The sequence below is a fragment of the Coenobita brevimanus genome, chromosome 111 (assembly GCF_032717465.1).
Source record: "Coenobita brevimanus isolate Jiangsu-jjx chromosome 111, ASM3271746v2, whole genome shotgun sequence".
Taxonomy (NCBI): domain Eukaryota; kingdom Metazoa; phylum Arthropoda; class Malacostraca; order Decapoda; family Coenobitidae; genus Coenobita; species Coenobita brevimanus.
In genome coordinates, this window is record NC_137064.1 from 25,906,796 (window position 1) to 25,931,286 (window position 24,491).

General features: G+C 40.8%; 2 protein-coding genes and 1 pseudogene across 4 annotated transcripts in view; all 3 read right to left on the reverse strand.

The window, feature by feature from the left end:
• The window catches only part of LOC145417797 (uncharacterized), a 44,556-nt gene extending 31,823 nt beyond the window's left edge, over positions 1-12,733 (reverse strand). The window contains exons 1-3 of one of the 3 annotated variants that reach the window (XM_080286411.1): positions 12,710-12,733; positions 10,639-10,754; positions 1,587-1,754 (exon numbers count right to left, since the gene is read on the reverse strand). In XM_080286411.1, coding sequence (XP_080142537.1) covers positions 1,587-1,682 — 96 coding nt within the window. In that variant the 5' untranslated portion in view covers positions 1,683-1,754; positions 10,639-10,754; positions 12,710-12,733. Of the gene's footprint in view, positions 1-1,586; positions 1,755-6,966; positions 7,039-10,638; positions 10,755-12,709 lie in introns of those variants that run through there. The other 2 variants (XM_080286410.1, XM_080286412.1) reach the window with 2 other exon arrangements.
• Positions 12,734-12,786: 53 nt separating this feature from the next.
• Positions 12,787-17,909, reverse strand: LOC145417787 (uncharacterized). The gene is made up of 3 exons (XM_080286397.1): positions 17,789-17,909; positions 15,788-15,946; positions 12,787-12,978 (listed from the first exon to the last, which is right to left on the reverse strand). The coding sequence occupies exons 1-2, from the start codon at positions 17,900-17,902 to the stop codon at positions 15,848-15,850; spliced, it is 213 nt and encodes a 70-aa protein (XP_080142523.1). The 5' UTR covers positions 17,903-17,909; the 3' UTR covers positions 12,787-12,978; positions 15,788-15,847.
• A 4,220-nt stretch (positions 17,910-22,129) lies between these two features.
• On the reverse strand, positions 22,130-22,247 carry LOC145417960 (5S ribosomal RNA; annotated as a pseudogene).
• Between the last annotated feature and the right edge of the window lie 2,244 nt (positions 22,248-24,491).

A 24,491-nucleotide genomic window follows, 5' to 3' on the forward strand; every position in this document is an offset into this window, starting at 1 on the left:
GGGTGCAACTCATGCTTATCATAATGCTATGAATGATCTGCAGAGAGGACATGGTTCAAAATATCTTGTGAAAAAAAACAAAAAAAATTGTAGCTATTATATGGTACAATATGAAATGATAAGACACAAGTCACACTTCTCCATGATGGCCGCTGATCTGCTAGAAAATGCTGAACTTTCAGTTAACACTGAAAATAATGACATGATTGATGACATGGAGTTGGGGTACATCAAGGTTCAGCACTCAGTCCACTGCTGTTCAACACAGTAATGGAAGAGACAACACTGTAATGTAGGGGAAAAGGCCCATAAGAATTGCTGTTTGTATGCTGATGACCTAGTGCTGACAGTGGAGACTAAGGAAGAAGTGGTGGAAATGTATAATTGATGGAAAAATGGAATGGAGAAGAGACGAATGAAAATAAATATGGATAAGACAAAGGTAATGGTGACAGGCAAGAAACCAGTAGAAAGAACTCAGTCAGGAAAATGGCCACATGGATGCTGTGGCAGAGGAGTAGGAGTGAACTCAATGTTGTGCACGAAGTGTAATAAGTGGTACCATAGGTGTTCAGGTCTGCAGAATTTGAGAGGAGTGCAAAATTTCCGCTGCCCAGCCTGCACAAGAAGAGAGGTGGAGGGAGATGAAGCTGAGGATGAGCTAGAGGTGAATGGGAGCACACTACAGGAAGTGCAGCAGTTCTGCTATCTAGGCGATGTATTGGACTGTGCAACAGGGGTGGAGAGATCAGTTAGAACAAGAGTGGTGTCAGCATGGTTAAAGTGGAAGGAAATATCTAGCCTACTGGTCAACAAACACATACCACTGAGACACAGAAGTAAAACATATGAGGCCTGCATTGGACCAGAATTGATATATGGTGCTGAAACAGGCTTTGACAGATAGACTGATGAATGTTCTGAGGAGTACTTATCGTAGAAAGTTAAGATACATGGAAGGAGTGAGATGGGAGGACAGAGTTTTGAGTGAGGAGGTAGCCAGAAGATGCTGGGTGAAGGATCTCAATATCATCTTGAGGCAGAGGCGGCTCAGATGGTTTGGTCACGTGAGGAGGAATGAGGAGGGCAGCTGTGTGAGAATAACAGAGGAACTGGAGGTGATGGGACATCGACCGTCAAGAAGACCTGGAAAAGTGTTGTAATGCAAGATATGGAAAAACTGGGTATTGGAGAAGATTTAATCCAGGAGAAAAGCCATCGCACATCCAACCCCAGTTTGAATATGGGAAGAGAAAGACAAAAAACGAAGATGATGATGATGACATGGTCTCTACTCAAGATTCAAGTAGAAAATACATTTATGCAAAGTAAAGACATTTCATGTTTATTAATAAAATAGCTATACAGTATTCTCTAAATGAATATGTCTGACACACAGTGACTGCTGGGTCTTTGGGAATGGACTAATAAGTTAGTGTTCAGAGTCAAAAACATGAAAAATTATTTCGATAAAATACCGTACTGGTATACAATATATACTCTCGCAAAACTTAATTAGGCTACCTGTACTCTCTACATAATCTGATCAGCTATACTCAGCTGGCAAATTCAACTGCAGTACTTACTACCTTTTTTGTTTCCTCCTTGCCATCTTTGTATTTCCTCTTGCGGTCATACTTAAACTCCTCCCCACTGGGTAAGTGCTGCTGCATCATCATCATCCCTTTGTTACAAGTCTGGCATTATCCAAGACACCTCCATATGTAACTCCACCTCTTTTACACTTTTAACACCTACAAAGAAAGACAAAAATGCCTAGTTAGTTGGATGCATTCTTCAAAGTGTGTAATCAACCACGCAGAGTCCAACGTACCTCATCCACCTAGATTGTGTTGTTAACTTTTATGCCCCGTGCCACCTCTAAAAAAAATTATCTTTGGCCCAATATTCCCCCCACCTCCCATAATGTAAAACTATTTAATATTAGTTAAATTAATTGACCCCTAGAATCTAATCACATACTGTATGTTCAGTTTATGCTTGCTACCAATTTTTACTCAATTTAAGAATGATATCTAGTTAAGAAGGGATTACCATAATTAAAGCACTATATAATATCCAGTTAGAAAACTCTTCCAAGCTGAATAAAGCTGTCTGAAAGTAGCAAGAATAAACTATAAAATTCATCATATGCAAGTGGTTAACAGTGATCAACATAACAATATGGCCATGGTCAGGATTACGGCAGCCATAAGTATACACTCTAAAACTATGATACTGGCAGCCATAACCTACACTCACGGACTATGATTACAGCAGCCGTAACCTAACCTATTTCTAACCTAACTGAACCACCAAACATAAATGCTAAATTCTAGTGGTTTAAGATGAATTGCAGCAGTATTAACCTAACATATTTTACTAACTCTAGCATTCATTATATGTATAAAAGCTCTGTAAGTGCTGTAATCGTGGTCCATGAGTGTATGTGTATAATTACAGCTGCCGTAATCCTAACCACTTCCTAACAATAAATTACAGTAAATCGTCCACTTACAACTCTGTGTAATCCCAGTTGGCTATGGTATTTAATACTGTAGATACTAAACACACAGAAACAATGGGAGAGAAAAAAAAAAGGAACACCGTTCTGAAATGGATTTCAATGGCTCTACTATATTTCCTTATACTGTATCTCCCTGGGGGTAGGGGGGTTTGTCAAGAATACTCCCCCAGTATCCCTGCTTGTCGTAAAAGGCGACTAAAAGGGTTGGCGGAGGGTTGGTGCCCCTCCCCGGAAAACAACCAACTAAAAAAACAAACAATAAGCCTCGGACAAGGACTGACCAAACGTTGACGACCAAGGACCGGACAAAGGACATTGCAATTGGAACGTGGAATGTAAGGGGAGCAAATGATGAGGTGAAAGAGAGAGAGATTGTCCAGGTGCTTGAGGATGCGAAAGTGGATGTATGTGGAATAACTGAAACAAAATGGAGAGGAGAAAGTGTGAGAGAATGGGAGTATGGATGGGGTATATGTGCAGGAGTAGGTGAGAATGAGAGGGCAAAGGAAGGAGTATGTATAGTTGTGAGTAAAAGATGGAAGAGGAGCATAAGACAGTATGGATCAGTTGGATCAAGGATTGTGTGGGTAAAGTTGAAAGTTGGAATACAAATGTGGGCGATTGTGTGTGTGTATGCGCCAACGCAAGATCGTGCTAGAAGAGTGAGAGAAGAGTTCTGGACAAATGTAGAAGTGTGCATGGAAAAGTTTGGAAGGAATGATAGAGTGTTTTTGATTGATGATATGAATGGTAAAGTTGGGAATGTGAAAGTGGATGGAATAGTTGGTGAGTGGGGTGTGCCTGCTGAGATAGATGAGAATGGGAGTGCGTTAGTGGACATTTGTGCTGGGAGGGGGTTGGTGATAGCCAATACCTTCTTCAGGCATAAAATGATCCACAGGTATACATGGCGAGTGATGAGAAGGGTGGGTGGTGAATTGAGTGAAAGGAAGGCAATGATTGATTATGTGTGTGTGGATGAAAGGATGCGAAGATGTATATTGGATGCAAGAGTTTATAGAGGTTGGGGGAGTGGACTTTCTGACCACTACTTGGTGGTGGCCAGAGTTAAAGTTCAAGTAAGATGGAGGAATAGAAAAAGGGAAAGACGAGAGGAAGTAGTTGCAAGGAGAGTGGAAAGGTTACAAGAGGATGAGAAAAAGGCAGAGTATAAGAGAGAAGTGGAGGAACGATTGGGCAAATATGAGTTGGAGCAGATGGGGGACGTGGAAGGTGTGTGTAGAATATTTACAGAAGAAATATGTGCAGCATGTGATGTGGTGTGTGGAAGGAAGAGAAGACGGAGGGGGGTGCAAGGAACAGCGTGGTGGACTGAAGAGGTGAAACGGGCTGTGGCACAAAAGAAGAAGGCATACAATGAATGGATGAGAAATAGGGGCATGGAAGAAGTTGAGAGGTGGAAGAGAGAGTTATATGTAGAAAGAAAGAGAGAGGTGAAAAGATTAGTAAGAGAGAGTAAGAAGAGAGTGGATGAGGAATTTGGAAGGAATTTGAGTGTAAAGTGGAGGGACTGTAAGAAAATGTTCTGGAAAGAGGTGAAAAGAGTAAGACAGGGTGGAAGTGGAGTTAGCAGGGGAGTGAAAGATAAAAATGGTAGATTACTAGTGGAGAAGGGAGAAAAAGTGAGCAGATGGAGAGAACACTTTAAGGAATTGCTGAACGTGGAGGATGGAAGTAATGCGAGTATAAGTGGCTGGGGAATGGCTGGAAGAAGGAGGGAGGTGAGAAGACAGGAAGAAATCAGTAGGATAGAAGTTGTGGAAGCAATGAAGAAAGTTAAATCAGGGAAAGCCCCTGGAATTGATGGAGTGTGTGGTGAAATGCTGAAGCATGGGGGAGAGATAGTAGTAGAATGGATGTGGAAGATGTGCAGATTGGCCTGGGAGGAAGGTAGAGTCCCGGAGGATTGGAAGTCAGGTATAATTATTCCCTTGTACAAAGGAAAAGGGGAAAAAGAAGTGTGTGGTAATCATAGGGGCATTTGTCTTCTTAGTATAATAGGAAAAGTATATGGTAGGATACTTATTGACAGAGTTAGAGAAAGAACAGAGAAATTAGTTGGAGAAGAACAGGGAGGCTTTAGGAAGGGAAGAGGTTGTGTAGATCAGATATTCATTCTCAGATCTTTAGTGGAAAAGTTTCTAGAGAAGGGAAAGAAGTTGTATGTGGCTTTCATGGATTTGGAGAAAGCATATGACAGGGTGGATAGACTAGGATTGTGGAAAGTGTTAAGAATATATGGAATAGATGGGAAGTTGTTGAATGCTGTGAAGAGTATGTACGATGGTGCGAAGGCTGCAGTGCGTGTGGATGGGGAACTAAGTGAATTTTTCTCTTTGAAAGTTGGGTTGAAACAGGGATGTGTCATGTCTCCATGGTTGTTCAATCTGTACATGGATGGGGTAATAAAAGAGGTACAAGGTAGGGTAGTGGATGTTGGAGTGGCCCTGGTGAGAGAGGATAGTGTTTGGAAACTCCCTGTACTGTTGTTTGCAGATGATACTGTGTTGTTGAGTGAAGACGAAGGGGAGCTGCAAGGCTTGGTGGATGAGTTTGAGAGAGTGTGTAAGAAACGGAATCTAAAGGTGAATGTAGGGAAGAGTAAAGTGATGGTCTTTGAGAGAGGTGAAGTCAGTGAATGTACAGCGAGGTTGGATGGTGAGGAATTGGAAAATGTGAGTATTGTACGTTTAAGTACTTGGGTAGTGTGATGAGTAAGGATGGAGGTTTGGAGGGTGAAGTGCTTGAAAGGGTACAGCAGGGAAGAAAGGTTGCTGGTTCTTTGAAAGCAGTGATAAGAAACAGGGAAGTGAGCATGGAAGTGAAAAAGTTACTACATGACAGTATTGTGATACCAACTCTAACGTACGGAAGTGAAGCTTGGACGTTGTTGGAAGGACACAAGTCAAGAGTGAGAGCCGTGGAAATGAGTTATTTAAGAGGAGCCTGTGGAGTCACATGGAGAGACAGGCTGACGAATGAGGATATAAAGGAGCGTTGTGGTGTTGATGTGGATGTGATAGGAAGCGTTATGAGGAACACACTGAGGTGGTTTGGCCATGTGGAGAGGATGGAGGGTGAAAGACTGACGAAGAGAGTGTATGTGAGTGAGGTGGAGGGGGAAAGAGGGAGGGGGAGGCCGAGGATGAGATGGAGAGATGGGGTGGAGAGGTATATGAGAGAGGGGGGTGTGAGTTGGGAGCAGGGGAGTGAAATGGCGGGGGACAAGGCGACTTGGAGGCGATTTGTTTGTGGCCACCCCAAACGGGATTGAGGCGTCTGGCAATAGATAGATAGATAGATAGATTTTTTTAAATGCAGCCAACTCTGGGCTCAGGCCTCACAGCCTGTTACCAAGGTCCACTAGTTCTCCTACCCAGTACGTCCATACACCTCCATGTCAGCATTACAGCACTAACATCACCATCCATATGTATACATGCTAAAGTCATCTCATACAGGACTGGTGTATTGGTATTAGCAGGGGTATTTTTATACTGTATGTCTGTGGGTCGTCTGATGGATCGGTAAAGTCTGGTTTAATGAAATTCAAACCCTTAAACTGTTCCCTACCCCAGCAGGGATTCAAACCTGGGTTCATCAGGACTACAGACCAATTCCCTACTGATCTGGTCACCACCTCCCATCCATCCCCTGGTCACCTTGTTAGGTTATATTAGACTGTTAAATCAGGTAAGATGAGGCTAGGCTGTTAGGTTAGGTTAGTATAAGCAAAACAACTGATAACAAACTGATCTCAATACAAATCAACCTGAAAGCTCAAAATTGCGGGAAGCTCATCTGCGTACCGTATAACTGATGAGGCTGTGTAAGTAATGGCTTGAAATTCACCATACTTATTTTCACAACTTTTTACAGCTATCACTCCATTTTCAATTTTTTTTTCTTCTTTTTTTGATCACTATGATAATCATGTTACAGTTTACTGTAAAAATACACACACACAACTAATGAGTGCTACCGAGAAGTCCAAACATTAGAATGCTGCAATGTATTGACTCAATTCCGAATATCAACAATCCAAGGCTACACAATAATAAAACAATATCCTTGCTTCTCCATTCACATTAATTTGAATGTACAAATTCTGTCAAATCTTGGACAGTTTCAAGTGAAACGAGCATTGCATCACAGGAACAAGAATCAGCCCTTCTTCACTTGTAATACTGGGTAGGCATTTAGTTCACTGGTCAACTTTTGCAAACTGAATGTGTTCTCCCTCCACCTATGCATACATCGCTGAACATTATACTACTGACAAAACACAAATTACACCACACAGCCTAAAAAAAAAAAACATGTATAAGCAACACAAGGACTTAGTGAATTCAAATGACTGGATTGCCACAATATATATTCATGGGACAACTTAATAAAAAAATTGCCAAAATAAATACCTGGGGCACCTCTGCAGAACGTTAACTCTTACCTTTAACGTAGACCCACAGTGTTTACAGTGCAGTGCGGACGCCTGAGCCCAAGAATCACGAGCCTAAACTTAATATGCGGGCAATGTTATGAACGTTTCATATGACTTAAACTGAAATATTTATTGTTGTTTAATTGAAAGTTTTTAGTTCATATTAAGAAGTGTGACAACTAGTATCTAATACATCAGTTAAAATGGGTTAATCCTGATACATCGGGTATCAAGCAGACGATTTTATTTGAGGATAGCTTCCGAGGTCTGAAGTGTTATTACAAAAATTGAAAGATAATAACCCCAGTCTATCCGCTGGTCAACCAAAAATAAATATTTAGGTACCACATAATAAAAAATACAGCCATGTAGACCATCCAAAATGCATTGCACGACGGACATAAATTATGAAATGCTAAACAAAGGCATTAGTACATTCTCCAGCCTGTTTAGGAAGGTAAAATTACTGTACAACTGTTTTCTCACGTTAAAGCCAAACAGATGTACCAGTTTTACCAACTCAAACTTTGCAAGTTACCAGAACCCGCTGCAGTGTAATAAAAAAAAGCCTGTACCTTTCATAATCATACCTATACTCTATCCGAATAAAGCAAGACATAAAATTACAGTCTTTCCGTCTTGAATGTTTAACTGTAATAAAACATTAACACTAGAATATGGATCTAAACACGAAGATGTGCAATAGGAAGAGCCACTGTGTATTGTCTTAGTCTGCCACTGAGCAATGGGAAATAAGCTGGAAAAGGATAAAAATCACCTAGTTAAAATAAATGACAACTGTCATCCACTCACTTGATGTAGTGCTGCCTACTTCTTTCTTAGCCTTTATCATTCTTTTTCTGTGCCTGCCCTCCTCTCTTCCTATTTCTCCCATCTTCCCTGTCACTTCTTATTGCTTTTCTTTCCTTTACAGGTGGCTTTACATTGAGTGACAAGCCAAATGGTTTCCTGTAAGCCATGAAACCATTTACAACGCTGGGTGGTAACCATATAACCAAACCATACGTGCTCCCTACGTGTCAACAAGTGGATTGGTGAAGGGTTAGTGCCCCTCCCCGTAAAACTAATAACTCAAAATCAAATGGTCACTCCTTGCGGGATTTTGGTGTCTGGCAATAGACAGATAGACAGTCTACTAGTCCAACTGTGTGTGTGTGTGTGTGTGTGTGTCCGTCCGGACCTCCTTTCCCACCCTAGGGCAGGGTAAGGAGTAGCAAAATCCATAAGCCTAAGTTTGCCCAACTGGGCCACTCCTCCATTCCCTCATCATTTAGGCCCATGGAATCCTGGCTCCATCAGATGGGCCAAAAAAAAATTCACATTCTGTTGCTTCACACATATACCTATCCGACCACTGTCACATTAAAAAAGGGTGCCAAATCCCTGGTAATGCACTTCTCCACACAAAATTCACCCAGCCAGCTCAGTCTCTTGTCAGTCCCTTAGTCTCACCAACTTCCATACCTCTCCTCCTCACACACTCATCCACCACATCCCTCCACCTTCTTCTTGGCCTACTTTGCCTTCTGCCTCCTTCAAATTCGCTCAGCTATACCTTTTTCATCACTCTATTGTCATCCATTCTCTCCACATCATCGAACCAACTCGGTAGACTCTCTTCGATTCTGGTGTCCACAGACTTCCTCACTCTGCATCTTTCATGAATCACATTATTCCATATCCTATCCACTCTCTGTACTCCACATACAATCCTCTGCAGTCTCATCTTCACTGCTCTCTTTCTCGACTTTTCATTTTCATACCACACCATAGTCTCACATCCACAGGTCAAAGTTGACAACTAACACTCCTTTATGTAAGCCTCCCACAGCTGCAACACTCAAGCCTCTGTTTTTTATCAAGGCTCAAATCAGACTGAAATAACCACTCCATGAAAACAGGAACTTTTCCTGTATTCACTAAATCATCATACAAACTTTGATGAGATGTAACCCACTCCATTCTCATGGAAATTAAAACTGTAGTCTGAACATTATTTCAGGGTTACTCATATCTTCTACCCCAATCATGAACACGGTATCTCAAGGTTCAGTCAACACTCTTTTCATTTTTTGAGTTATCTCCTGGAGTCTATCCTTGTCCATGCAGATGATGTGCTCCATTTCTGTGCTGCCTCTCCGATTGAAGCTCATATTTGCCTCTAGTGAGTTGTGGACGACTCAGCTTCTTGGGCTGCAGACTGGAGTCTCACTGTTAACATGAAGAAAAGCACTAGTACAAGTATGTGCTTTACACAGTTGCATCCTGCACTCCCCAAAGTCCATCTTGCTGGTATATCTCTAGGACTGTTCATCCATTACACTTTTCTTTGCTTGTTTGTTGATGGCCATCATCTAAATTTTGATACTCAGTGTTTTTGGACTTCATACCAGAGGCATTATATTCTGAAGGGTACTGCAGGGGCGCACTGGGGTAGTGACAGGGCAGCCCATGGTGTTCGAGTAGAATCTTACATGGCTATTCCATCTATAATTTGGTTAGATGTCCAATGCAATGCACATCACACCACCCTTCATTCCTTTTGTTCCATCGTTGTGGTTTTCCTCCAAGAAGAATCAGATGTGGTGCACTCTTCACCCTTTGCCTGGAGCTGAATTTTATGCTCAAGTTTCATGCACTCACTCTTTCCCCTTGCCACCAAGTTTCCTTGCCCTTCTGCTGCATCCCGGCTGACATAGCTACAGATCTTCTTGGATATGGATAACTCATTGTATCAAGGATTCTTCAAGATGCATACTGATGGCTGCCACCCTTGCCTTCCTCATTTGCTTCCGTAGGCTACCCTGAGGAGCTCTCCTTGTGCTGGATATGGATTCTATCTGGACTACATGATGTTGTCAAAACATCTAAGGATTCTGACATTCTCCAGACCCAGCCCTTTATGCAGAGGTACCACAGTGTCGGATGCACAAAGTTTTCCCAGGCAGAAAAGTCTCCTTCTCCCTAGTGCACATGTGCAGCTGCCACTGCCAGCACATCTGTATGTACATTAAAGTTCTCCTACAGGAAACATAAGGATACGAGTACAGCCTAACTGAACCTTGCTTACCATAATTTGGGAGCTTTGTCCCCCACACCCCCGATTTTAGCTCCATCCATCCATCATCCAATCCACTTTTAGCTTCTGTCTTCCCTTTCCCTCCTCTCTTACATTCAATTCATACCCTATGTACAACTTATCCATGACATAAATGATCATCTCTTTGCTGCTGGCCTGCAATGGTTTTTACATCTCCAATCCTGGTATCCACTGTAATGAGACTGCTGCCATAGCAACAATAAAAACTCTCTTCTCTCCCAGCATCAGAGATGCAAATCCTGACCTAATTAAGTAGCATGGTTTGGCCCATGGTACCTGCACTTTGTGCACCTCACTCTCACAACACAACCAATCCTTCTACATAACCTCACTAAAAGATTTCTGGGAGTGCCCTGCTGAAGTGGCTGGTTTCCTGCAGTCCACTGTGTTCCCATCCAGATGAACTTGAGGTCACAACATCAACCACAGTATACTGTATCCATATGGTCCCTTTGCCCAGTCACAAGTTACTGTAACCTCAAGATGGCCACATCTTAGTGTGATCCACTGATCCCTAACACCACTTACTTGGTTCCACAACAGGTCTATTGCTGCTTGCTTTCCTTTGTACTCCTTCGTATTCTGATCATCACATCTCAGAATGATATGCATTCTTGACATTCTGATTCTGCAGTCTCCACAATCTTCAAGGAAAATACATCTTTATCTTTTCCCTACTTCTTCATCATCATCATCATCCGGACCTCCTTTCCTACCCAAGGGCAGGGTGAGGAGCAAAAACATGCAGGCTGCCCAAGTTTGCCCAATTCAATGGGCACTCTTCCATTCACTCATCATTCAAGCCTCTGCAATCCTGGCTTTATCTGATATACCAAAAACATTCACCACATTCTGCAGCTTCACATAAACATATCTGATAGAGTCAATCTGGACGCTGTCACATTAAAGAAGGGTGCCAAATCCCTGATCGTGCACTTCTTTTCACAACATTCATCTAGCCAGTTCGATCACTTGCCAATCCCCTAACCTCACCGACTTCCATGTCATTAGTTATAATATGTGTCTTTAAATTACAATCAATATTTGGCATTACGGCACATTCAAAAGAAGCAGCAAGAATAAAAGAAAAATAAAAGCAAAAAGATTTCACTGCATCAGAGGGATTAACAGAGAGTAACTATCCTCATTACAAGAAATTTTCCTTAAGGAACATGAAAACTAACTGTACAAAAAAAAAAAAAATGTAATGAGAGTTATCAATGCTGGAAAAAAAAAAAAAAAAAAAAAAAAGGAAAGAAGAATAAATCTGGCAAGGTCTTTCGGTCTTTCCAATGGTCAAGTATGAGGTCTGTTCTGAAAGTGTCCAACTTCATTTTTTTTCTCACCAACCAGCTGGAGGATAAAGTGGGGTTTTGTGTGGTGCAGTGCAGGACCTTCGTGTGTATGTGTGATTAATGCTAGCCACCACAAGTGACTCAGTGGCTGTCAGTCAGCCTGTGATCACGGTTGTGCACCTTATGCTTGATGCGTTCCTGCACTTGTCATGATGACCAAAAAAGTTGAACAACAATACTGCATCAAATTTTGCCAAAAACTATGTGATACCAAAGCTGAAACTATAAGGAAGACCCAGCAAATTTTGGGGAATGAAGCCATGGAGGTAACACAAATAAAGGAGTGGTACAATCACTTTAAAAAGGTCCAAATGTCAGTCGAGAGCGATCCACGTCCTGGGAGACAATCAGCAAGTGGGAGTGCTGAAAATGTGAAGAAAGTCAGAGATTGGTCATGGGAAATCGTTGGTTGACTGTCAAAGAAACTGATAATGAAATTGGAATCGGCGATGGATCGACACACAAACTTTTAACGAATGATTTGGGCATGCAAAGAGTTGCCATCAAGTTCATTTCAAAGCTCCTTGCATGTGAACAACAAGCTCTGGAGATGAATGTTGCTCAAAACATGTTGGAGAGTGCAAATCACAATTCAGACTTTCTGAAGATTGTTATCACTGGAGATGAGACTTGGTTTACAGGTACGACCCGGAAACTAAAGCACAGTCATCCGGGTGGAAGTATGCAAGGTAGCCTCAACCAAAAAAAGCACAACAGGTCCACAGCATTAGTGAAATGCATGCTGACAGTTTTTTCCAACATTCGTGGTGTTGTGCATCACGAATACACACCAGAAGGTCAGACTGTCAACAAACATTTCTATCTTGATGTTCTCCATCGTCTTCGTGATGAAGTTCAGCAGAAGAGACCAGACCTTTGGAATGCGGCAAGTTGGAAGCTGCACTATGACAACACCCCTACCCATTCTTCTCAACTGCTTCAGGAATTTTTTGCTACTTACTAACCAGATATGGCTCCATGCGACTTTTGGTTATGTCCCAAGCTCAAAACTCCGCTGAAGGGTTCCCGAATTGGGATGAGAGAAGAGATCATGACAAATGCGATGAAGCAAATGCAGAAAATACCAAACACTGACTTTGAAAAATGTTTCTGGCAGTGGAAAGAATGCTGGGCTACATGTGTCAAGTCAGAGAGGACATACTTTGAGGGGGATTAGTGTCCTAACTCAACAGGTTGACTATTTATATTTTTAAAGCCTAAGGTCGGGTACTTTCTGAACTGACCTTGAATTGTGCGGTACTGCTGGTACAATTGCATACAAAAATATCAAATCATTTTATTACAATTAGCTAGCAAAGACAGTTAGTATGCAATGATTTTCAAAAAACAGTTTTGCAAAATTTTAGGCAACTTTTCAGAATAATGTATTATGTAAGAATTTTATAAATATTCAATCTGAGGAATGACATTACTGTACACAACTATATATTCCTCTGCACTGAAGGAGGTGACAGCAGATGTGAAGAATCTCCCAACATACTGAAGTAGCTACCTGCAAAGAAGACCTGGCTTAAAAATGAGAATCATATAATTACTTAAATCTCCTCCAACTTCCTAGTTCAAGTTTAAAATCTTCCATATTAGTTATTGCACTGTGGGATTCACAGCATTATGAATTTTGGTACTGAGATTCAGAGCCACAGAAGGATTTTTTAAGGCACACTCATTTTTCACCATCATATGCTACAAAATCAGTCTGAAGGCAAAAGTCAACTCCACAGGCACATATACAGTATAGTCATTGCACAGTGGTATTACAATAATGTTACTACTATACACATAACCTCCTAAAAAAACTACTGAATACCAGTACTGTATGTTGTTTTTTCATTCATAACAATAAAACCTTGTTGCTAAATTAACAAATCTACTGATGGTTCTACTCTGAACATGTAATAATGCTACTTGCATTTTAAAATCACTATTGCATGAAACATAAAACTCGCCTGAAAAACACTAAAAAGGAGTTATTAGAGGTAAAAGGTGAAGACAGACAACACGAGAACTAAGCTGCATGGCTCATCGCCCTAACTCAAGCTGCTGGGGCCATGGTGAGAACTCTAGGGATAAAAAGCCACTGCATTATCCAGGTTACTATTTCTCTCCCTTAGGTTTACCAATGGTACTCATTTTACCTACCAACCCACAATAAATGGAAGACACCTGAGTCAAGTGGCACTAGTTGTCCGAATGAGGATTAAAACCCTAGTGTTATCCAGTGAACAGCTTCTTACATAGAAATTCTAACTGAAAATTTTCCACGATAACTGCTAAATTTAATGTGTACCATGTCATTACATGCTAAAAATTATGATTTAATAAAACTAAGTATCTCTAAATCTAACAGAATGGCACTAACTTTGCCATTCTGATGAGTGAGAAGAAAGCACGGGATTGAGACACTATAATGCATTTAAAAGTACAAAAGCCAAACTACTCTTTTCCTCTTACTACATGGCACAGATTTCTTAGAGCATTAAGCCATTCCATGTAACTAATAAATACATCACTCTGACCAGATATGTGGGTGAAGAATAAACACATGCCGCGTTATTGAATATGGCTGGTGGAACAGGGTGTGACAATAACAGTGCTGGAGTGAGTGTGAAATTTATAAAACATTAATTGGCAATCATATATACACTGGTTTTACAGCAGAGGAGGCATTACTGTACAATAAATAACTTTCATAATAATGTCCATCATATGTGAAAGGAAAGTATTAATCAGAAAAGTCTGAAACCAGTGACCTAATTTCACATGTAAACAATGCTCAGGGGCATTATGATTTTGGACACAGTAATATACTTCTGGCACCAATTAATCCTAATGCCTCCAATCTCAGTGTGGTCAACTTCTTTACCAAGTATTATTATACATGAAAAGAGTAAATAATGAAACGGTTATGAGAATGGCAACATATGAAACTGTGTGGTTTATAAAAAAAGCAACTAGCACCTAAAAGGAAACACACTCATTAGTGCATATTATATTAACTTTGAACAATTTCAAGGAATCCATATTCGAGATTTCCCGGACAAATGAGACAGAGAACCAATGCGTTGATTGAAAATGCTTCCAAATACCAATACTGGTAGCAATAATTATCTAAGTACACTGGCATACATTTCCCAACATCTCACTTCAAGTTACATCTTAAAGAGAATATACACCATATGTTACATGGCACAGTTCAAGCTTTGGTCTCTATCTCACATTACTGCACAATCACATGGCACACTCTAAGGATAAAACAGCTAACAGAAAAGTATGATTGGCTACACACATTAACTTAGAATACAATCCATTAGCTAACTTGTGCTATCAGCAAATATCAACAATATCTCAAAAACAAATTTTGATAAAAGTAAGCTTTCACTGTTAAAAATATCTCTGGATATACTGAACTACATTCCAATATGTCCGGAAGGAGTCTAGTGCAACCACGTGAGTCTGAGATATCCTAAACACCAAAGTATGAATAACTGTCGTTATAAGAAAATGGACACAATAATGACACAAATAATGCAGAAAGAAATATGTAGCTCTCTCTTGGTTATGGAAGCATAATGAACTTATAAAACCAAAAATGGTAGTCACTCACTGGTAGCTGCTCCAGATTTTATAAAATTACAGTATGTGGGAATGAGGTAGATGAAGAAGAAAGTTATAAAAGTTTAGTATCCAACAAAAGCAAAATATATTGAGGCTTTACTGTCAAAATCATGATCATCATCCTGACCTTTTTTCCCACCTAAGCTACTGATGGGATGAGGTAGCTATACTCATTTTGTTTTTAAAGGCCCCACCATGCTCATATGTATTGGCCTTGGTCACCCAATGGTGGCTCTCCATGCTCCTCGATCTCTGGCAGCCTTCCTATTCAGTCCCTTATCCCTGAGGTCACATTCAATGACCTCGTCCCAGGTCTTTTTCGGTCTACCTCTAGCAATTCTCCTGCAATAATATCAAGCAGCAAACTGAAAATATACACCATCATATGCAAAATCCAAAGGAATTAAATACAGTACCAGTACCGGTATGCACAGCAAAAAATGATGTGGTGCTGCCTATTTTCAACCATGGGATTGCAATTTATACTATGGTACATCAGACTTACAGTGCAGAATGGTACTGTTTGTTACTACATGCTGCCTAAATTAGTAAATAACTACCATACATTCAATCAATACAATGTCAAGAAAAGGCTCTATGAAACTCGACAAAATGCATAGTCTCAGTACTGTATTTGTTTAAGTACCTGTCTTAACAGCAAAACAGTTGTCTTGATTTATACTTACACATAAGCTTTTATACACCTCAGCCAAAACTGACTGCATTTTGAAGAACAGCCACTGCTGTCATTTAGATTTTCTTCTATTGTATTCAGTAATACAGTTCTGAAACTCCTTCACTTCTGTCTGACACTTGCGCCAATCCTTGTTGTCAGCCATACAGAACTGAAAGAAAGAGATAATCATAGTAGATCGTTTTCAACCATTGTTAAGCACTGAAGGCAGTCATAAGGAACAAGGATGTGAATATGGATATAAAAAAGTCACTGTATGACAGTATTGTTATCCCTACTGTAACATATTGAGATGATGCACTGACCCTGCTACAAGAACACAAGTCAAGACTGACAGCACTAGAAATGAATAATATACGAGAAGCATGTGGAATTACATGGAGAGATAGACAGAAAAATTAGGAAGTAAAGGAGCACTGAGGTGTTAATGTGGATGTGACTGAAAATGCTAGGAAACATGTGGAGAGCATGGAGAATGAGAGACTAACTAGAAGAGTGCATATGAATGAGGTGGAGAGGGGAGAGGGAGACCAAAAATGAGTTGGAGGGATGGGGTGGAGAAGTACCGGTATATGTGAGAGGGAGATGTGAGTCGGAGTGACAGAAGCCTTACGACAGAGGACAGAATGATATGGAGGGACTTTGTCTGCGGCCTATCCTTTCAGGATTAACACATCTGGCTATACTGTAGATACACTGATAAATATATAAATCAGAAATCAATTTATTTTTACATACTGTAATGTTGTCCTGTGGTACTTTTAAGTTCATGCATGTAAACAATTAGCTTTAACCACTTAACTACCATGATGTATTTATTTTATTCTTGCCACTTCCAGATGACTCCATTCAGCATAAGAACCTTTCCTCCTCCCCCCCCCAGTGAAGGGATTATTGAAGACTGCATCTATCCCCTCCAGTTCAAAAGGTCTATCCTATGCAAGAGAAAATAATCTGGAAACAGCAAAAGTACTGTACTAATGAAAAAAATTCACCCATTTGACGGAGTCTATCTAGACTTCTTCCAAATTAAAGGCTACAGTTTTAAAATATATCTACCATTTAACATAGCTACTGGTGCTTTTAATTATCAAGAAGCCATGTGAATCTTACCGGGTATCTTACTGGTATCTGTGTCAAGCAGTTGCAGTGGTCCCTTCATATTTGCTGGGGATATGTAACATAAAACCCTGTGAATCTCGAAATCTGGAATAACTCTTGCTCTTCAAAACAGTTCCTGCAGATATAATTTAACTAGGCTATGTGACTGCCTCAAAACCCACTGTAGTGCTCTAAAACATCTTCAGACATTAGATTCTTGTTACACTTGCTTGAAGTGCATTTTTATGATGGTCTTTACATTGGGCCAGTATTGTGGAAAAATCTGCAGCCTCTGTGTGGGGCACAATTTTCACTGCAAAGAAATCCAACTATTTTATGCTGAGTTGTAAAATAATTTCATAAATGAATGTGGTGATTTTATTTAACAAGCACACTGCACACTACGGAAGTTGAAAAATCCACACATGTACTCTCCTGCAAGTCATACAGATTCTTATTATACCATACCCATTCATTTTTAAATTGGTCACAAAACTGAATCAGTTTTGCCCATTTTGAGTTAGACTAGTCTCAGTTAAGATTAGTTAGGTTATGTATCAACCATCTGGTTTGGAAATCGGCTATACAGAACCTGTACATGATAATCACACAAAATTCATTAAGTACAGTATCCTAACTGCTTCCTTTAGCTAACTTGCTAAAAGACAGGAGAAAACAGTATCTTCATCTACCTTTACATAATTGGAAAAATATCACATGCAACCTACTCAAGACTCTTATTCACTAATGTAGCTGTTTATCAATCTACCTAATAATTACGCAATGGAGACATGCTGAACTCACCACCATTCCGCAGACAACTACACCATACTTAATGTCACCACAGTCTACTTAGGTTTGAATGGCCTGTCAAGAGCTAATGAACCCTTACTTGAACGGCGTAATGCTTTTCCAAACAGCCAGTTTTGGATATCATGGCATCTACAGGGTCCTCCTCATCTTCTTCGCTAGGGATACGACTCCGATTGTGAGGATCGGCTGCCATGCTTAGTGTTTACATGTGACGTCATTGTAGCGATAGCGGGTACAAAAATTATGCGGGGTTATTTTGTTAACCATGTCACTAGGGTTACGTCCTTCTTTTTTAAATTTTGTTTCCAACGGACAATTACGCTGGCATTTGAAGAGATTTCTAAATGGGAAAGTTCGATATTGCTTTCATTGTTCCATCCAATGCGGGAAATAAGAATAAAAATAAGAAGAAGGATGACTGCCAACGCTAGCACTCAGGAGGACGAGAGGTGACGTTATAGAGATATATAAAACAGTAAAAGGAGTTCATGACGGACGTGTGCCAAGATATGTTTGTGATGCGAGAAGACAGAGCGACAAGAGGATATCTCAAGATGATATAAGGGGCTAGACTTGGAAGGAGGAAGAATCCATTTTGCAAAAGAGTGATGAACAACTGAAATACATTACCACAATATGTAATAGAGTCAAAGACCGTACAAGAGTTTGAAAAAATTCTAGATAGAGCATGGAGCAGACAAAATTTATTTTTCAATTACAAAGCCTGCTTTTAGTACAATAGAATAATTTCACCTGCCGCCGCCTCCGTCACCTCCGGCAAGAGCTGGATGTACAGGCCTAGAGTCGAGGCCTCTTGCAGAACTACTGTAAGAAACTGTAAGAAATGAACTTAAAATACTGTATCAGATTCAGGGAGTTTCATTATCATCATCCTTATTCTTAAGATGCTGCTGTGATTTACACATCCCCCTCTATTCAACCTGTCCTAGGCCAAATGTGTAAATCAGACACATGCATACAACTTCATATCGTTTACAAAATACAGTAACTGTTCAACACATTTTCAAGGAAAATTCCGATCTGCACACCTTCCTAGCCTAATGCATGTCTGTCTTCTAACCTTTTTTATGAAACCCGCATGGGGCATACAGAGTTACAGACTCCAATCTTTTATTAAATACCCCACACCCCCACCTTTATTCTCGAAGAAAACAATAGGGATAAATTATAAAAAATCCTTACTATCCAGTCCTTGTGGAACGGTAACTTAGGCTACCATTGTACAAAAAGGACTAGGTACATCAAAGAATTCTGCATTCTCCTCTCGTTACTCTTTTCGCAGAAAACATAGTCCGTGATAATTTTCTTCCCGTAATCAGCATCTTGTACAAGAAATAGGAAACACGGAAAGACGTGCACCCTACTTTCCTTATCATTTCTGGATACATGAGCCAAAATTAGGAGGGGAAACTGATGGTAAATATATTAGTTGATCCACACACCTCCTAGCCTACCGTATGTCTGTGCATGTCTGTCAACCCTTGCCGAATCCGTCTCTCGAGCTGCTTGTGAGTCTGACCTGGTTTTTCAACTATCAGTTAATGCCAGCACTCCGAGATATAGTTATATATTTTGTTTTAAGCTAACAAGTAATACGATCATTCTGATATAACATAATAATTTTTTAAAAGATGACAGTTAAAGCCATCATTCGGAGATAACATTATAATTATATGTTGTTTTACTCTGCAATGGATTAAAAACACTGCCCTAGTTTCCAGTTAGAAGCTCTAATAGTTGGAATGGTGTTGATTTCTAGATTTTTCAAGGGGTTCACCACCCATACACTGAGTGACTTAGCACCAGTGAGTGTTTTCCAGTGACTTTGTTTATATAGCTTATGTGAATTTGATCTTGTGGTGCTTTTATTGTACCTGAAGAAGGTTCTGTAATCGACATTCCTCAAACCATACAGTATTCTATTGGTTTCTGTTAATTATCCATTCTCTCTCTCTCTCTCTCTCTCTCTCTCTCTCTCTCTCTCTCTCTCTCTCTCTCTCTCTCTCCCAGCGAAGTCAACCTTAAGTGCTCATGTCTCTCGTCATAGTGAAGATCTCTCATATATAGCACGAGATTATCCATTCCTCTTTATACTTTCTCTAATTCATATTTATTTTCCACAATATGGTGATTGGCTCTGCACTTTTCTCCAAGGTGCAGTCTTACCGGAGTACACCACGAAGTTTTTAAGACCAAGTCCACGCAGGGGAAATAAGTTTCTTAGTCAGTTAGGTTTGCTCTGCTAGGCTAGATTGGACCAGGAATGTGTAGGTTAGGTTAGGTTTGTTTTCTTAATGTCAAGTTAGGTTAGTTAATTCAGTTTTTCTTTAGGTGGGGTTAGGATAGGTTAAAATAGGCTTGAGTAGAAGAAAAGAAAAAAAGAAAAAAAAGGAAGAAAGAAAGAATAAATGGAAAAATAATCATCCTGGGAAAATCAGACTTACGTGGTAGTGGAAAAAAAAAAAAATGGTCTGAAATCTGTCACTCGGGAATGCAAAGTTACACCTTCACGTGCTGACACCAGTATCAGCGCTCAGCTTAGATGCGTGGCTATACAAACATCCCTCAACGACTTCCCCATCCCCCGAAAGGAGGTTGGTGGGCTGCAGGAGAAAGGGAGATTAAGCCTGCAGTCCACCGGGTTCACATTTTAGATAAACCTGGGGCCACAACAGCAACAACAACAGCAACAACAACAACAATAACAAGAGAATTCCTCTCCAGACTGTCTCAGCTAATCGTCTCCTAAGTGGCTTTTGGAGATATCGTGACACCTCTTCTTTACCGACTAATTCAATTCATTGCGCTTCAGTATCCTTGTATATGTTACTAATGCAGGCTATGACGGTAGCCCATTCACAAGATGCGTGTAGGAAAATAAAACGCCAATGGAAAGGTGCTACGAAGCCTACATTACCTATCAAGGAGGTAAATTTCCCGGTTAAATGTATTGAAACAAATATGATTTTAAATAAGTACACAACGGAGAAAACTGGCGGCATAACTGACATGAAATTGATTACCTGATGACTGACTTATGGGGAATATTTTCAATTTGGACGAATCTCTCGTCTAAATTTCGCTCGAATTTTACGGTTATTATCATCCCTCTCACGGCTGGGACAATTATTGTATTCTGGCTATCGCCAGGCGATTTTGTTCGACCTTGAGTCATAGGAGCCCGACCGTTAACAACAATACGTAGGTAAACAATATTCTTTGGGTCCTCGTTTCTTGAGGTGACGGTGGATGGGAGTGCGGCTCTGCCGACGGACCTGGCGTACGAGCTTGCCACGCCTGTGGACGCGCCAGCAGGAGCAGGGGTAGGCTCTGAGTCTGGAACCTATGCACTGTCACCAGGGGCTGTATGGGGCTCAGCACCTGGACAGGTAAAGTAAAAGGCTGGAGATGCCACGGCAGCAGCGTGGCCACTCCCGGTTACTGCTGCAGTTACGGCACAGTGGCAAGTAGGTGGCCACGGCCGCCATCGCCGTGGACCACTTACGGCGGGAGGCTGCGACAGGCCACACTAGGGGTTTTATTGGTATCACCAGTAGCGGTAAGTGCCGCAAAGCTACTCTTATGTATGACTCGGAGTTCGACGCCTGGGATATCGAAGAGCTGGGGCAACGGAATGACTCGCAGCCACGGCCGCAGCACACCCGGATGTTGAGTCAGAGTCTGCCTCAGCTTGTACCGTGACGGAGACCTCCACCAGTAGAACCGCTTACTATCCCCTCAACTCCCCCTGGGGAGCTGGGGAAAGAACACTGTACTTACCCAGTATCCTTGCTTGTCGTAAGAAGAGACTAAAAGGGGTCTTTTTGTCTCTAGTCTTTCTCTTCTTACTATCCTCTTCTGCTCTTCTGTCCTGCCTCTCTTCTTTATAATTACGTGTTTCTTTCCATCCTTTATTTTCCCTCTTCTTCTACAGTGCCATATAGCCATACCATGGCTTGGTGCTAATTCTTCATTATTCCTTCCTTCTTTCCCCATCAACACCCACTTTTTTGAGAGGCTGCCGACGAGGGTCAGGATCTCCTTGATCCCGCAACGCCTGGCAAGCCTGCAGACGGCTGAGGGAAGGGGCCGACGGGCACCGCAGGACAAGGCTGAGGCATCGGTGCTTGGTCAACACATGTACAACCTGATGCTGTCCTAATGATAGATGGCGTCTCATACTATGATAATACATCTCTTGGCTTTCATCTTAAAAGTTATCTTTTATTATATACCATGTAGGCCATTAAGCTGCATCTTGAAATTATGTAGACAGTCTTGTTCATTCATTCATTGCCAGACGCCATGTATCCCAGACGGGGTGGCCAACGGCTTAGAGTTAATTGTTTTACAGGGAGGGGCACTAATCCTCCACCAACCCCACTTGACACGTAGGGATGCCAACAGCATCTGGTGTTCCCTGGCGGTCACCCATCCAAGTACTAACCAGACCCAACGTTGCTTAACTTCGCTGATCGGACGGGAAGCGGTGTACTCAACGTGGTATGACAGTCTTGTATAGCCTTTTATTATATACTGATGCATTTGGTTACTTTCGTGTTATAAGAACTTTACCTACCGGTGACGAAGAGCCTACAAGTGGTGACTCTGTGCATCCTGAGTAAAGGAAAGCAGCTGCGGCGTTCTCTCGGGAGCCAAACCTCCTCATATTTCCTTGCACGTCGCCGTGGGGAAGGACCCTAATCCAACCCTGGTGATGTTCCCCGTACAGTGTATTTACAATGCTGTACTGTATCTGCAGGACGGCCCCAAAGGGACAGTTGCTAAGCTGTGGTAGATGAGTCTGCTTGCCCAGACAGGTCGGAGTTAAGCAACAGCTCTGTGTACATTTCAACTTAACTTTCGTAACTTCTGCTTTATGTAAAAAAAAAAAAAAAAAAAAAATCCAAAATCTGGATACGGGTGCCTTTTTGTCGTGAAGAAGCAGTTCTTTGTATGTATGCATGTATCTTTACAAATGAAACAGTTTTTCTTACTCCTTCGTAGTTTTGAACCGACCAGACCTTGAAATGTATAAACTCAGTGGTGGCAATCGCCCTTCACGACCGTAGGGTTGGCAGTTGGAGCCCTCACCAGGGTAGCGTATTTCTGGTGAGATGTATCGGTCTCTCCAAGGATCTCTCCTTGTCCTGCAGAGCTATATGGTCCATTGGTCCTAGTTTGGAGGATTCACCACTTCTAGGGCAAATCAATAGTTTCCTAGTTATACACCCACCCTATAAACAAGTATTTATACGAATCTAAGTATCCGAGGCTATCAAATTATATCAAATTTAAAAAAAAGAACAGAATGCTTCCTCTAAGATAATCTCCATGCTTTCTATAGGCAGGAAACTAAACCAAAATCTAGAACCAGTTAATTCTCAAAAGTTGATGGAATCCGCTGGGAGGAAAGAATCCGAGATGTGTGATGATTTGTAACGATGTGACACTCCCACCTTCGACTTCGATTCTGTTTACTTTTGGCTGTATACTGCTTAAGGGTGCTGACTGTGTGAGTATAGAAAGCATAGAAAGTGTAGAAAATTTACTTAACTAGACAAAGATCCCAAACCCCTGTCGGCTCAATTGAAGGTCATATGTAGTGAGATATGGAGGGATGATCTGACTAGTAACCAAGGAGATGAAAACTAGCTATCGTAGACACATTCCACTCTTATAGCAGTAGGTCTCAAGGGGCGGTATTCTAGTGCTGTTAGGAGACTTACTAACACCTCATCCTTACCGGTTTATTTCTGATCTTCTCCGTAAACATATTCCTGTGTGTTACTCATGCAATGGATGTCGATATTAAAGAGATATGAGAAGCAAATGAGATAATATTAATGGATGGTTTAGAAAATAAATTGTTAAGGAAGCGGTGCCAGGGAGCAGGAGGAGAATGAGGGCCAAGGTCACATTCTCGCAAGCTTAAGAGACTTTGTAGTATTTAAGCTTACCTATAGTCCGCTTGAATTTGTCTGACGAAGATCCTTAACCTCTTCCAGCTTAGTTAATAGCCAAATGTAGTCAGATTGTGGGATAAATTTGACTGGTAACCAAGGAGACTCATTCCTACCTCATAAGCAAGACATCAAATCTCACGCAACCATGACTAAGAATTCGAGTTGTATAAGTGGTCCATTTCCCTCAGATGAAAACAAACCAGTTATGGTTTAAAGAAAATAAAAAAAAAACATACATAAGCACTCAGTTTTACAGGATGCTTAAAAACACTTGGTTGTAGATGATGCTAAAAAAAAAAAAAAATGTTAACACCGACATGAGACTAACGTATCTAATCAGAACTATCAAATCACCAATGCAATGATAATATAGTAATTTTACGTTCATAAGTTCAAAGAGTCAATGTCTCAACTTTTCTTCTTTTCTCCAGGGTCAGTCTCGTTGCCTTTTTAAAACAAGTGCAAAGATCAGTACCTTACTAAAAATATTTCCCTCTAAGAGTTACAATCTCTTCAATTTTTTCTTCTTTCCTTTCATTCTTTCTTCTTTCAGTTTCTCTTTTCCTTCTTTTCTTTGGTTTCTATTTTCCTTCTTTTTTTTTTTTTTTAAGCACCTGTTTATGCCGGTACTTGTTACTAATCTTATTAAGTTGATGTATTTTCTACTTTAAGTTACAACATGCCTATTATATTTACATTTGAAAGGATCTCCAGCAGTGAAATGTTATCTAAAATTGTAAAGTATCTATCCCATCTAGTTAAAAAGACATCTACCGTAAGGTGAAAAAATCTGGA

What these genes read in the sequence shown, in the direction of transcription:
- LOC145417787 (XM_080286397.1), bottom strand. Translation starts at nt 17,902, where the DNA reads ATGGCAGCCGATCCTCACAATCGGAGTCGTATCCCTAGCGAAGAAGAT. An exon ending in AAAAGCATTACGCCGTTCAA is followed by an intron (nt 15,947 to 17,788) that starts GTAAGGGTTCAT and finishes TCTTTCTTTCAG; the next exon opens with TTCTGTATGGCTGACAACAA.